The following is a 15357-nucleotide window of genomic DNA, read 5'->3' as shown; positions in this document are numbered from 1 at the left end:
CTCCCCCTGTCAATGCTCAGACGTAGATCGTCGGTCAAGGCAACCATGGCAGTCTCAACCCCAAAGCCTGTCCTAAAGCCGGTTTGAAATGGGTCTAGATAATCGGTTTCATCCAAGACAGCTTGGAGCTGAAGGGCAACCGCCCTCTCGATCACCTTGCTCAAAAATGGCAGCAATGACACTGGCCTATAATTCCTCCTATCCAGGGGGTCTAGGGAAGGTTTTTTCAGGAGTGGCCTAACCGCCGCTTCCTTTAAACAAGATGGAACATGTCCTTCCCTGAAGGATGCACCAATGATATCCGTAAGGAATCTCATCAGTGCATCCCCCCCCCTGGACGGCCAGCCATGATGGGCAAGGGTCAAGAGGGCAAGTTGTCTTCCTCACCTTACCAAGGAGTTTGTCCACGTCATCAGTACTCACAGATTGGAACTGATCCAGTATAACTACATCGGCGGAGTCACTGGACGCCTCACCTGTCGACTCTGTTCCAATGGTGGCATCTAGGTCAGCTCTTATCTGAGAGATTTTGTCTGCAAAGAAGTTGTTAAACGCATCACAGCAGGCCGTCGTCGGGTTAAGTAAGGGATTTGGCGCAGGGGGCACCTGCGTCATTTCCCTCACCACCTTTATATTCTACAGGAATGTTCTACAAATTGTATTTTGGTGTGATGGTTGGTTAATGTTCTTCTTTAGCTTTATTCTAATTTTTGAAATCAGCAGTTCACGGTCTGCACCACAATTTGCCCCTGCTCTTGTTTTTGCAGAGACAATGGAGCTTTTCCATTTTCTGCTTCCAATTATATAGTCTATTTGATTTCTGTATTTGCCACGTATACAGTCACTTCTTGTTTGTGTTTGTGATTAATGAACTTTTAGCCTTGCCAAATTCAATCAGTTGGTTCCATGCTTCATCTCTTGATCTTAGGCCAATTTTTTCTATAATAATAATAATAATAATAATAATAATAATAATAATATGTTTTATTTATAGACTGCTATTCCGCAATGATCATAGCGGTGTACAGTAAAAATTGCAATACAAAATTAGCCCCTAACCACCCCCTCACTCCCTCCAGGCTGGACGATGACAGTTGGCCGTGGAGGGAGGGCTCTGTCCCTTCAGGACGGTCCCAATGGTGTTGGACCCGCCCCCTCACTCCCTCCAGGCTGGACGATGACAGTTGGCCATGGAGGGAGGGCTCTGTGCCTTCAGGGCGGTCCCGATGGTTTTGGACCCGACCCCTCACTCCCCCCAGGCTGGACGATGACAGTTGGCCGTGGAAGGAGGGCTCTGTCCCTTCAGGGCGGTCCCGATGGTTTTGGACCCGCCCCCTCGCTCCCTCCAGGCTGGACGATGACAGTTGGCCGTGGAGGGAGGGCTCTGTCCCTTCAGGGCGGTCCCGATGGTTTTGGACCCGCCCCCTCGCTCCCTCCAGGCTGGACGATGACAGTTGGCCGTGGAGGGAGGGCTCTGTCCCTTCAGGGCGGTCCCGATGGTTTTGGACCCGCCCCCTCTCTCCCTCCAGGCTGGACGATGACAGTTGGCCGTGGAGGGAGGGCTCTGTCCCTTCAGGGCGGTCCCGATGGTTTTGGACCCGCCCCCTCGCTCCCTCCAGGCTGGACGATGACAGTTGGCCGTGGAGGGAGGGCTCTGTCCCTTCAGGGCGTCCCGATGGTTTTGGACCCGCCCCCTCGCTCCCTCCAGGCTGGACGATGACAGTTGGCCGTGGAAGGAGGGCTCTGTCCCTTCAGGGCGGTCCCAATGGTTTTGGATACTGTTCTTTGATACTGTTCTATTTCTTAATTTGCATTCCAATTGCCTGTGATTAACAAGAAGTGTTCTTTTGGTGTGTGATCAATTAAGGAACCATCACTGGTGCCCACCTTACCTCTTCCGAATTTGAGTTAAATTTGGAAGTTAGGCTGATTTTATCACACAGACTTTCCCCTCAAAACAGCTTCCTGTTGCCTCAAAAGATCATTATGTATTCTTTGAAGCACTTTTCAGCCAGTCCTCAGATATTTTCTGTCATGGGAGGTCTCCCAGGTTCAGTTGTGCTGGTTGCTTGTACAAAAGGTAGCCAAACTGCATTGCTCAGGAGTAGGAGCATAAATCTTTACTTATTGTGTTCTTTCACGAAGGAATTAAAAAAAAAAAACTTTCCCTCAATTGGGTGAAATTCTGAGAGCTTCTGCACATTTTTGATGATTTTTTTTGCATTTTTGAAGAAAAAATTGCAAAAATTTAAGGAAAAATTATTTTGTGCAGTAATCCTGTGTGTGTGTGTGTGTGTGTGTGTGTGTGTGTGTTTTGAAAATGTAAAAACTCTCAAATAAGCTTACAGTGTTAACACATATTTTCTAAATGAGAATTTTTTTTTACAAATATCCTTTATATTCTTAAAGAAAACACTCTCAAACTGTATGCTAATATTTATATTCCTAGGTTGTGGAGGGGGCTTTAACATGCTCCTATATTTGGGTTTAGTCTACACATAGAAAAAATTTGCTCATAGTTGTAAGTTAATTATCTGCGTGATAAAGCAAACCGAGCAAAGAGCAAAAGAAACATTCTCTCCCCTGTCAATGAAAAACAAGCAAAATTATTTCCCATTCAGCTTAGGTGAAATACACTAAAGACACCACATCCTGTCTGATTTTAGAAGCTATGCAGTGTCAGTCTTGGTTAGTATGTGGGTGTAGGACTGCCAATAAATACCAGGCACTTTATTTCAGTGGACATCAAATGGTGAAATCACCCCTGAACTTTTTTTCCCTAAGAAAATTCTATGAAAATAATGGAGATATCACAAGGCACAGAGAGAGAGAGAGAGGCCACCAGGAAATAAAAGTTTAAAAAAATGTTTCCATTGGGCAGCAAACCAATTCTGTGTTGTGTGGAACAGATTGGGAGAATGGGCTGTCATGGAAGATTTTCATCAGTGGAGAGACATATGCCCATTATGAATAGAGAAATAAGGGTCAGGGCACCTGGTCCAGAGCTCAAAGTTTCACCTCCATCCTGAATTCCATTTTTTACTACTTGAGTTAGCATAACCTCTCATTAGCATTTCAGTAGCTGCAGTAATAGCATTGGCTAGATTTAATCATATGCAGAATATGATACACCGTACCATAATACCATACAAGTAATCTAAATTAAACTGAACTTAAACTTTTGGGCTAAGCATCATTCTTTGCCATTGGGAAAAAAGATGAAGCACACTTTTTCTACATGTGTCAGTCTGCATGCATGTGTGTCTGCCTGATAAAAGTTGTAACTCAAGTTACAATATAGTTGTAATTTATAGCATAGTTATATTTTATAGTAGCAGTATATGTGCAGCTGAAAGGATAGGTACCCTCTTTATTTGCTTCCTCCTTCTTCCATTATTAGATTCCTTCATGGGTTGAGGAAAACTTACTTAAGTGGATAAAAATAGTGTAGCTTAAATATTTCAGCAAATTCCGATTTACAAATGCAATTTATGCTAATCTTGAAAGCACTTTTTAAATGCGAAGTAAAAAATATGTCTCGTGTGTGTGTGTAATTTATTCTATTTATTGTTAGTTGGAACAGAAGCTCAAAGTCAATTCAGTCCTTTATCTTCAGAAGATTTGACATAAAGGAGTGGGAGAAAATGTGGTAATTAGACGACATAAACAATCACATGTGGTTAAAAATTCTAAACTGAAAATGATGGGCACAATCCACCAACAAGTTCCATATTCTTCAATGGCTGTCAGTAGGGTTCATACAGAGGAACTTTCTAATGGATTGTGCCCTTTGTCTTCAGAAGTGTGAACATACTAATTAGTCTGGATAAAAAGGTGTCGCTTATAGTCCTTCTCTCATTAGGAAATTCATAATGCATTAGGAAGGATAATTCAGTGTGTGTGCACAAGCATGCATGCACACACACAGTGTTTCCTTTCAGGAATTCATACTTTGCTACTTCCTTTTATATAAGCATAAGTAAATAGTCAGCTTTGTTTTGAGAGATCTGATGCTTAAAAGGGATATAAAGCACACCCAAGTGATCATCATGATGCTGAGGCAAAATGAAAAGGGGAAAAAAGGGGCAAATGCCATTGTGATTTTTACTCCAAAAAACAAAGTATCATACCTTCCAACTGTTCCAGTGGGATAATCCCAATTAATCCTCCATTGCCCCACTTTTTCAGATGCCTTTAAAATTTCCCAGTTCTCTCCCATCTTTCCATTTTCTTCCTGTTCCCATAAACTGAGTCCAAAGTGTGGAAGTGGTTTGCACTCAGTTAACTGCAGGGGGAGAGGAAAGGTAGAATAGAATTATCTCTCTTCCCCACCCAAACATACACATGTGATACCTAAGATCTGGAAAATTGCTGAATCACTGATCTACCTCTGTGCATATCTACTTAGGAGTATTACGTAATGCAGTTTTCCAGGCTGTAAATCAGAACCCAGGCTGAAATACAATCTGAAGAACATACCCATAGAATTTAAAGATGATAATAATAATAATAATAATAATAATAATAATAATTTTATTTATATACCGCTATTCCAAAGATCATAGGGGTGAACAGCAAGTAAGCTAATTAGCAAGTAAGCTAATTTGCCCCCAACAGACTGGGTACTCATTTAGCGACCTCGGAAGGATGCAAGCCTGAGTCGAGCTTGGGCCCTTTTGCTGGTCTTGAACTATTAAGCCTAATTGACTGGGAGCCACAAGAACTATGAGCTGATGCCAGGAACATTGTCAGTGAGAAACGGCACCTCCGTTTCTGCCGTTGGGAAGCCTCAGCCTCCAGATGGTGAGGCTTCCCAGCATCTGAAAAAGAAACCCCAAAAAGGGGCTTCTTTTTGCGCCACGGAAATGATGCCACAAGGCACCAATGGTGCACTCACGGCATCATTTCCATGGTGCAATGTGCAGATGCTAAGCGTACGCTATGTCAAAATGGCGGCGCCCATGTAGAATGGGTGCCACCATTTTGTATGTGCTTGGCACGTACTACGGTTAGAGGCATCCGGAAAGGACACCCCTTTCTAACCCTAGTACGTGCCAAGCACATACTTTCCATCCATGCAGAACGGGCCTTTGAAACAGAACTAGTTCAAGATTTTCCATACCTTCGCTCAGTCATTAGCCAGAATGGAGACTACAGTCAAGAAATCAGAAGACTAGGGCTTAGAAGTGCTGCTCTGAACGAATTAGACAAGATCCTAAAGTGTCAAGATATATCACTGAATACTAAAGATAGGATAAGAATTCAAAGATATAGCTGTGTTAGTCTATAGAATCAATATGTAGAGAGATCTTGTAGCACCTTTGAGACTAACTGAAAGAAAGAAATTGGCTGCATGAGCTTTTATAGATTTCAGTCTTCTTCATATGAAGTAGACTGCATCTGAGGAAGTAGACTGAAGTCTACAAAAGCTCATGCTAAAGATAGGATTGCCCATGCCACTGTATCTTCCATTTCTATGTGTGGTTGTGAAAGCTAGATAGTGAAGAAAATAAGCTCATTTAAAAAGTGGTGCTGGAGAAGAGTTCTACAGATACTGTGCACAGCAAAAAGGAAGAAAAAGAGAAAAATGACAAATAATTGTGTCCAGATCAAATCATTTCTGAACTTTCCTTAGAAGCCAAGATCACTAAACTGAGACTGACACACTTTGGACATATCATGAGATGATATGACTCACTAAAAAAGGCATTCATGCTTTCTAAGGCAGAAGGCAGTAGGAAAAAAGGGAAGACCACATTCCAGACGGATGGATTCAGTCAAGAAAGCCACAGCCCTGAGTCTACAAGACCTGAGCAGAGCTGCTGCTAATAGGGTGACTTGGAGGTCTCTCATGCATGGGGCCACCATAAGTCAAAGTCAACTTGATGACAGTTAACAACAAACCATAACCATTCTAACGACTGTTAGACAACAGAAGAACAAGCAGGTGTGGTGTCACTGATCACACAAACAGGAAGTTCTTTATTTTTATTTGAACTCATGAGGTTCCAGATTTGTTTGGGTTGTTAAATGCCTTCAGGCTAATTTTGACTTGCTGGTAGAGAGTTGAAGTTGCAAATCAAGGAATACCACACAACAACAAAATGGAAGGCACAAGTCACAACTTTATTGTTTACACCTGAATACAGGGTTGGCCAAAAGCATGGGTCTGTATCCAGACATCAACCACCAGCTGTGGGCTGATGAACCCCCTACTGGTGCAGTGCCAGAATACAGGGATGATAGGGAAAACTGCTCCTTGGTTTCCAGACTAATCCCTGCCACTGGGGAATGCTGACAAGGTGTCCACCCCTGCCTGGCAACCCTTCACTTCACCACAAGCAGGACTGAGGGTTGGCCAGCAGGCAAGAGCATGCTTTTTGCTGAACTGGTTTCAAGAATCGGTGCAGGAAGCGAATCAAGAGGTAAGTGGGAATGAGGCTTAAAAAGGAACTGATCCCAAGCCAGGTATGCAAGAGTAGTGATCAGTAAGATTACTTACTTACTTACTGTAAAATATAAGAGACTGAGCTGAATCTAGACTTTGGGGCAAAATAGATTGTCCAAAAAGGGTGGATTGGGGCCGCCCTAGAGCCACTAACCCTGGAGCCATGGCATCTGCAAGTGCATGACCCCAATCCAGCCCATCTCTGCTGTTTCAAAGCAGCTTCTGAAAAGGAGTATCCCCCCCCCCCCGCTTCTTTCCAGTGCCCAGATTGGGGTGACTTGGCAGTGGCTTCCAGGTAGCTTGGGGCATACATCAAGTAGTTGCCATGTCCCCCAAACCACCTGGAAGTGACCTTTTTTTGCCCATCTGTTTAGAGTCTTAGTCATATGACTCATTGGCCTGTTACAGACTGCCAAAATAAAGCTGCTTCGGGTCTCTTTGGAGGTATGCTATTTAAATGATGCATGGGTCCTACAAGTCCGGAGGTTGCGCCAAAGCCACACTCCATTCCTAAACACTGGAGGGCAGCTTTGGTGCAGCTTCCGGATTCTTAGGATGCATGCATCATTTAAATAGCATAACTCCAAAGAGACCCGAAGCAGCTTTATTTTGGCAGTCTGTAACAGGCCATTGAAACTGATGAAGTGTGTAACAGAGATGGTGTTTTTAACTGGTTTATTTACTGCTTTATTTTGGAGATCCAGATGATGTTTCTTTTGTCATAGTGAATTTCCTAGTAATCCTCATCAATTACTGAGAAACTGGGACTCTTTAGATGAAGGCAGGCTATCTGAGGCACGTTACAGACCGCCCAGAAGGGGCAGTCTTGCGCTGCTGCTGGTTGCTGCATCCAGGAACCGCAGCATCCAAACCGCGCGGTTCCTGGGTGCAGCAAAGAAGAAGCGCCGAAATGGCGCTTCTTCTTCCGCCCCGGATGAGATGCCGCGAGGTGCTACTCGTGCATTCACGGCATCACATCCGGTATGTGATGTGCAGATGCTATGCATCCAGCATGTAAAGATGGCGGCACCCATGTGTATAGGGCGCCGCCATCTTTACACCCTCGTCACGTGCTAGGGGTGAGGCCGGTGTGGACGCTAGGTCCTCGGCCAACCCCTAGCACATGACAGGGGCACTGGAAGAGCCCGTCTGTAACAGGCCTGAATACAGTATTTTTTCATATTCCAGTACACTTCAATATATTTTGATCCAAATCCATATGTGCACCTATTATTATGATGCATATCATTTTGGCGCAGCGTCTTATGACATAAACTGTGGGTGTTAACTTTTCATACTTTTGAATTCTGATGCTTGCCCTGCTTCATTTCCCCCCTTTTCAAAGACATCTCCAGGGAAACTGGTCAAACTCCCACAGAGATAGCATTTTTAAAAAATCACTCTAGAATTGTAACTCTATTGCTATAGGATACTGACATGGTGTTGCTGTGTTTTATCTCCCAAGATCACCTCCCACACACATATTCACTCCCTCTGTGAAGTGATGTATTGGAGGAGACTGACAAGAGAGAAAGAAGGAGTGTATAAGAGTATGTGGGTAGATGATCTCATGCCAAGGAAAAGCACAGCAGTTCCATCACAGCAACCTGTAGCAATCATGCAATCATATTGAAGTTCTAGAGAGATTTTTGAGAAGTTTATTGCATAAGCTCTGGTGAGATTCATAAAACAATTTAAAAACAGTAAGGCACCAGTGAGGAGAAAGAAGATGATGTAAATACTTCAATACATATAACAGCACATGCATCTACAAGATGTAAGTAGAGCAGAAGAAGACAGGAAATCATGGAGGTGTCTCATCCACAGGGCTGCCATGAGTCCATGTCGACTTGAGGGCAGTTAACAACAACAGCATGAGGGTTGGACACACCCATGTCTAATATCACAGACAAGACGTCCACAGACAAAACAAAATGTGCCAGTTAATTTTTTTTCACATTGCACAAGAGCCCTCCCCCACCCTCACAGTAGGGTTTTGGGGGGCAAAATTTTTTAAATGCAGAGCAAATAGTGTTCCTTCTCTTTCTGTCACTTCATCACTGTCCAGCTTTCGCCATCACCTTCTAGCAACTGCAATTTGTCAGACTTAATAGAGACTGTCCTGTCTTTAGAGTAGTTTCTCCTGGGTGGCATGGGAATTGTGGCAAGTACATAGCAAGTACACCAACAATAGCAAATACACCAATATCCACAATAATAGCAAGTTCTATACCACTTACCAATGTACTAAGCAGTTTACAAAGCGTAAACTAATTGCCCCCAACAAGCTGGGTACTCATTGTAGCAACCTTCAGAAGGATGTCAGACTGAGTCAACCCGGAGCCCCTGGCTGGGATTGAACTCACAACCTTGTGGTTTGTGAGTGAATGGCTGCAGTACAGGCATTTAATCACTGCACCACCAGGACAGTCCCACACGCCATACAGTCCCACATGCCATAACCCCCTCACAACCTTGTTGAACCCACAACCTTGTGGTTTGTGGGTGAGAAAACATCCTGAAAATGGAGAATGACAGCCTTACAATGTTCCAAGATGCTGGTGCTTTTCTTTCTTTCTTTCTTTCTTTCTTTCTTTCTTTCTTTATTTTATGGCAATTTCAGTGCCCTAAAACCTGTTTTGGACCTGAAATAACCTTTTCCCAACACCGTAACCTACTACCCACAGAGACTGAGGAGGTTGGGAAATGGCATAGGTTGACCTCTAATTCTTTGCAGTTGTCCTCTGTAGCTCTAGGAAAAAAAGATATTACAAATGTGAACCCAAGGATTGGAAAAGTTACTTTCTTGGGCTGGACTACAAGTCCCAGAATCCTATGGGCTGAGATTCAGGGAATTTGTAATCCATGCTTTGTCAGTAACTACATGTTACAAAATCCATTTCAGTACCTATGATTTCCACCATTCAGTTCCATTTAGTCCATGATTGATGATGATTGATTCAGGCCACTGAATGGTAAGACAGAAAAAAGATAAATGACTTTGCTTAAGGTTTTTATTCCATACTTGCCCCTTTTCATAAACATGCCAAATTTATAAAAATAATATCTCAGAAATCACATACATTTTAAAAAAAAACCCTCTGCAGAATACTATTTACATTAGATGCATTAAATGTGTATTTTTCATTCTAATATATGGTGAGGAAGAAGACAGCATTATTTATTTATTTATTTATTTATTTATTTATTTATTTATTTATTTATTTAAAAATTCACCTGGTTTGGCCTTACATTTACTCTTTCAGCCAATATTTGTTTTTAGAATATCTAGCAATCCCAATAAATAAATAAAAAGAGATTGATCCCCTTCCTACTTTCCACAAAGTAACAGAGGAACAAAGTAGACAAGTAGCTTGGCGTGGCCTCTGGCAGCTCCAGTCATGAGCGAGCCGTGATCAGTGAGGGACCACAGCAACTGGACACTGTGGTCCTGAGGCCAGCCGCTGCTACAGTCCAGAATGGACTGCCAGCAACGAGCATATTTTCCCTCTGTTTCTTTTGCATCTGGGTTTGGGCTCCCTTAGTGTCCTGGTTCACCAAACACCCACACAGTGTGGTTGGGAGGTAACCTCTGACAGAGAATGCAAGCAGAGGCAACTAATCACAAGCAGATACAAAGTGTTCTTGTCCATGATAGTCTGTTAAGAGAAAAGCATGGGTCAAGCAGTCCAACTCAGTGAAGGGAACAAGAATCAAGATCAAGACTGTCCAAAGGTCGAAGAAGCCAGGAGGTCTGAAGTAGGAATGCAGGAATCTAGAAATAGCTAACAAGAATGCTGACCAGAAAACAGGCAAATTACTTCCAACAACTCTTTAGGCAAACTCAGCTCTTAAATAGCCTAATCCCAACTGTTCTAATCAGAGCTTGATTGCTTGCAGCCTGGCTGAGCATCTTATCTCCATGTTGGCTGAGGCTGCAATTCCACAGGATGAACTGGCTGGAGCTCTTCAGCAGGAAGGGCTGGCTGCTCTGAAACAGGGAGAGCTGCAGACTGTTCCTTGTCTGGAAGACTTACCTGGGTCCCTTCTTCAGCCTCCTCATCAGACTCTGCTCTTTCTTGCCTGCCTGTTTTGGGCAGAAGTCACTTTTTTTTTTGATAAAGTGACATAGGGCATGTCTACTTGGGCCATTTACATCAGTTTCTCCACACTCTTAGGTTGCCCTGTCCAGATGACATAAACCCATAGACCTATTCAGGTGCATACTATCTTCAGATGTGAAGGCCAGTTTCACACTGCATCCAGGCTGTACCTGCTTAATCCACTTTTTTCCCAAACAATCACCATTTCCTCCAAATCTTTGAAGAAAATTTGAAGCACTCTGGAGTTAAGCTGAGTTGCTGTCTATACAGTCATCTCGCTGTGTCACTCAGTGCCACAGCCGCTGGTGCAAGAAGCTCCGAGGTTACAATGAGGTATCCAGACATCTGAGTGGTGCTGGCCACCTTGTTTTTGACATCAGAGGAAGTGATCCATGCCAGCAATAGCCACAGCAGTGCCAGGTGGCATGGTGGGACACAATGTAAACAGTTGCCAGGTGTCACTTCAGAATGAACAGGTAATGGGAGGAATTTGGGGCAAATTCAAGCCCAGAATCCTCTATGGGTGAACGTGAACTATAGGAACTTAATCTCTTAAAGGATCTCTTCCAATTGTTATTGTGTTATTGACACACACACACACACACACACAATATAGATGCCAGCCACAGATGCTGACGAGACGTCAGGAATAAATTCTTACAGAACACCACCAGATAGGCTGAAAAACCCACAAAAAACTATGGATGCCAGCCATGAAAGCCTTCAACTTCACAAGCATAAATATACCTAAAATATAATATTTAAAAAGATAGGACAATGCTCATCAAACTATGGTGTGGCTCCTTTCTCCTCAGGATCATTCCTGTGGCCATGTGGTTGCCACGGGAACGATCTGCTCTCAGAAAGGAGCTCAATTTTGGAGCTCCTTTCTGTGCCTCCACCTGCGGCCATAAGTGGCCTGGGGCAGTATGAAGACGTCACGCCTGTGCCACACTGTTTGGACATGGCATGTGCGTGACGTCATCATGGTGGCACCCATGTGGATGGGACGCTGCCATGATGCCGCTGCTGGCACATTTTAGGGTGAAGGACTGTCTGGTTGGTGCACGGTTGCTAACCCTAAAATCACTGTGGCCACACCCCTTTTTTCCATCTGTATCAGGCCTATGATACCAAAATATCCATATAGTTCTTATTAAAGCTATACATACCCTTCAAAAGAAATCACTAGAGTCGAAAACACTCAACTATAGAGATAAAGGGAATAGGCACTGTAGCATTTCTGTATATATACATATTCCAGATGGAAAGGCATAACCAATGATATGCCTTGGGACAATACACAGGGACATATGATGCAATCTCTCCAAAGAGTTGATCAATCTAGTCATGTCATTATATTACACTCATACATATATTCTAATGTATAATTTCTCTGTTGCATTCAAATTAAAGATTATAAATCCAAATCTTAATTTAAACCTGCAGGCAGCAAGGAGTTCAGTCTTAGAATCCATTCTATCTCCTTTTTCTTTAAAATATATTCTTTATTATTATAAATTCTTTCTATAACCCAAAATCAGAAATCATTATTATATAAAATATTACTAAATCTAATGATGGAGGAAGAAACAATAAAGCAATTCATGGTTAACTGGCACAAGACATAAAGAAACCAATAACGTTAGATAGTTGGGAAAAAATGGAATAAGAGAATACAATATACACTGAGCTACGAAATTAAAGAAAATTATTACAAATTATGATACAAGTGGTATTTGTCCCCTGAAAGATTATCAAAAATTTATAAAAACAATAACAAAGAATGTTAGCACTGCCCAGCAAAGATTGGGACCTTTTTCCATATGTGATGGGAATGTGCAAGAGCACAAACATTTTGGAAATTAATCAACACGGAACTGGAAAATATTTTAGATATTCAAATTAAAATGGAGCCAACCTTCTACCTCTTAAATATGATAGATGATACAGATATGGAGAAGAAACATGGCAAAATAATCTTTCATATGACTGAATGATTTTCACACAAAAATGGAAAAGTAAAGAAGAACCAACTATAAAGGAATGAAGAATTAAATTATGGGATGTGATGATATTGGACAAACTTATGTTCCTGATAAGAAGTGGTAATAACGATACATTTATAAAAGATTGGGACTTACTTGATAGATATCTTAACAAAGAAATGATACGAAAGTAAAATATGGATTTGATAAATTAAGAATAATAAACTGGGTTTAAGTTATGCACCACATATGAACATGAAGGACTATTAGAATGTTTAGTTATTTAATGTAATATACAGAGTATGTTCAATGAAAGGATTTTATATGAAGAAATATTGAGAATATAAAAATAATTTCTTAAATGATAAAAAATGAAAAATGGGAAGAAAACTTTGCTGTAAAATAGGAATCAATATGAATAATAAATTATGTATTTAAATAGAACATGACAGTGTTGTGGGAAAATAACAAGGATGGCTTTTCTACCTCCCACTGCAAGTGAGCAAAGCTGCAACAAGGACTTGTGACAGGGGTCTTGCTTCAGGTTGTTGCAGCTTCACTTACAGATGGGAAGGGAGTGGAAACATCTTCCTCCTTGTGCCTTGATTAGAAACTGAACAGACCTCTTTTGTCCAATTTGGCTGCTGGCTCTTAAGGTGAGCTAGGCAGTGACATTCCTAGGTGAATGTGATAGGTGCAGAGCACATCTGGTGACTCTCCAGAAGAGGTTTCACATGGTCACCCCCTATGCCACCCCTCCAAACCTGATGCCATTGCCTCATTCTCCTCATAAGAACAGTATTATGAGAAGAATGATCTGGCAATACCGAGGGAAATGAGCCTCCCTCTACCTTGGTGTTGTTGCCATGGCACAACGTGCAGCAGTCAGGGAGCATGACCAACCCCTCTCCCTAGCATGTGTGGCTCTGCACATGAGTAGAACAGTGTGTGGCAGGGAGTGGGAGCTGGGCACTTTGGCCTAGCCCCCAATAGCCCATGCAGAAGCACCGGATGACAACCCTGTCAGCAACACTACTGGGACTGGGGTGGTATTTACATAGTCTTAAAACAAGACTACATACTTTTCTGTAACTGCAATACTTAATGCTAGCCAATTGCCATAATCCAAATGTTCTTGCTTTATTTAACAATGGTGTCAATATAAATAGCTTTCAATGATCATTCATATGTTGTTATTTAATGAAAAGGGTTTTAAAGTAAAGTAAATGCAGGAAACTGGAACTATTTTTTTTCTCCTGAAGTAGCAAAACAAATATTATGAGTGGTAAACACTGTGGCATTTCTGAGTCAGATATTGTACTCAATCTGTTAAAGTGATTCTGTTAAACTTAATGAGTAAATCACATTTTGTTAGCTCTAACTTCATATATACATCTTTATTTACAGCTTAGGTGGTGAAGTGGTGAGAGGAAATGAAGGAAACTATGTGGGCAAACATTTTCGTATGGGATTCATGACAATGCCTGCACCTCAGGATAGACTACCGCATCCCTGTTCCAGTGGATTTTCCGTGAGATCTCAGTCACTTCATTCTGTTGGAGGTACCGATGATGAAAACAGTAGCTGCTCTCGGAAACAACCGCCACCAAAACCTAAGCGAGACCCCAATACCAAGCTAAGCACGTCCTCTGAAACTGTAAATGCTGGAACCACCAGTAAGAGTGGAAAGCTACCAGACAGGACTGAAGGTAAATGAACAATGAGAAGAATCATGACCTAGTGAGAATCTTTTCAGTTCAGAACTTATTCTGAGCAAAATTTACACGTGGTTCCTTTCTGCAGAAATCAGCATTTTCTGCACAGTAAATGCAGTTCTATATGCCAATCAATCCCCTGTGAATGGCAGGTTCCACACCGCCAAAAAGTACGTGCTCGGCACGTATTAGGGTTAGGAAGGGGCATCCTTTCCGGATGCCCCTAACACTAGTACGTGCCGAGGATGTACAAAATGGCAGCGCCCATTCTACATGGGCACTGCCATTTTGACATAGCGGATGCTTAGCATCTGGATGTCTCGGTGCCATTATGACGCCGCAAGTGCGCCATTGGCACTTTGAGGCATCATAATGGCACAACAAAAAGAAGCCTCTTTTTGCGGCTTCTTTTTGCTGTGCGGAGGAGCCGCATGGTTTGTCTGCTGCAGCTCCTTCGTGCAGCAAACACTGGCGCCGGAAGACCGCCCTTTTGGCCAATGTTATGCACAATGCACCAATGTTATGCACAATAAATCCCCAATTACAGCATTTTCTGTGCATAAAACAGTCTTTTCTGCAAATGAATTAATATGTCTGCATTCAAAGATTATTTTCTACACAGAAAAGGCAGTTCCTTTTAAAGAAAATGCTAATTTCTTCATAAAACAATCAAATGGGATTTTTTCACAGAATAAATCCTGAATTGTGAATAGCATTCAAACCCTGCATGTTTCTTGAAGAATTTCTTGCAACAGGTGTCAGACTGGATTATTTGTGCAGTGTAGATGAAGCCCTAGTGAAGAATTACATGTATAGGATGCAGATAATTAGATGGTGCCAAATAATACAAGCTCAAATATTAGCCTTACAATCATGCTTTTAAAAAAATGCATATTGTTGAAGTATTTAAGCCTAAATCAGATCTTTTTTTATTCACCCCTGACCAAACCTAATAAAAGTCTACTGTTGGAATTGAAAATTAACTTCTAAATTTCAATTACAAACTGTTGAGTAGGGTTTTATTTTTCCGTACAAATTTTGTACGAAAGAATCCAAAAAGAAACACAAAATGAATTCATTAAAATACTGAATTTTCCATTTTT

General features: G+C 41.9%; 1 protein-coding gene across 3 annotated transcripts in view; it reads left to right on the top strand.

Annotated features, from left to right (window-relative positions):
• The window catches only part of LOC149318193 (neuronal tyrosine-phosphorylated phosphoinositide-3-kinase adapter 2-like), a 221237-nt gene that overhangs the window by 103844 nt on the left and 102036 nt on the right, over positions 1-15357 (top strand). For all 3 annotated transcript variants that reach the window (XM_089509208.1, XM_089509207.1, XM_089509206.1), the window contains exon 3: positions 13947-14248. In XM_089509208.1, the coding sequence (XP_089365334.1) occupies positions 13947-14248 (302 nt within the window). The remainder of the gene's footprint in view (positions 1-13946; positions 14249-15357) is intronic.

This window comes from Sceloporus occidentalis, unplaced genomic scaffold, assembly GCF_023333645.1.
Source record: "Sceloporus occidentalis isolate IW3139 unplaced genomic scaffold, rSceOcc1.0.p SCAF_2, whole genome shotgun sequence".
In the NCBI taxonomy this organism is placed as follows: Eukaryota; Metazoa; Chordata; class Lepidosauria; order Squamata; family Phrynosomatidae; genus Sceloporus; species Sceloporus occidentalis.
The sequence above is the reverse complement of the archived record's forward strand: the minus strand, read 5'-3'. Positions and strand labels throughout refer to the sequence as shown.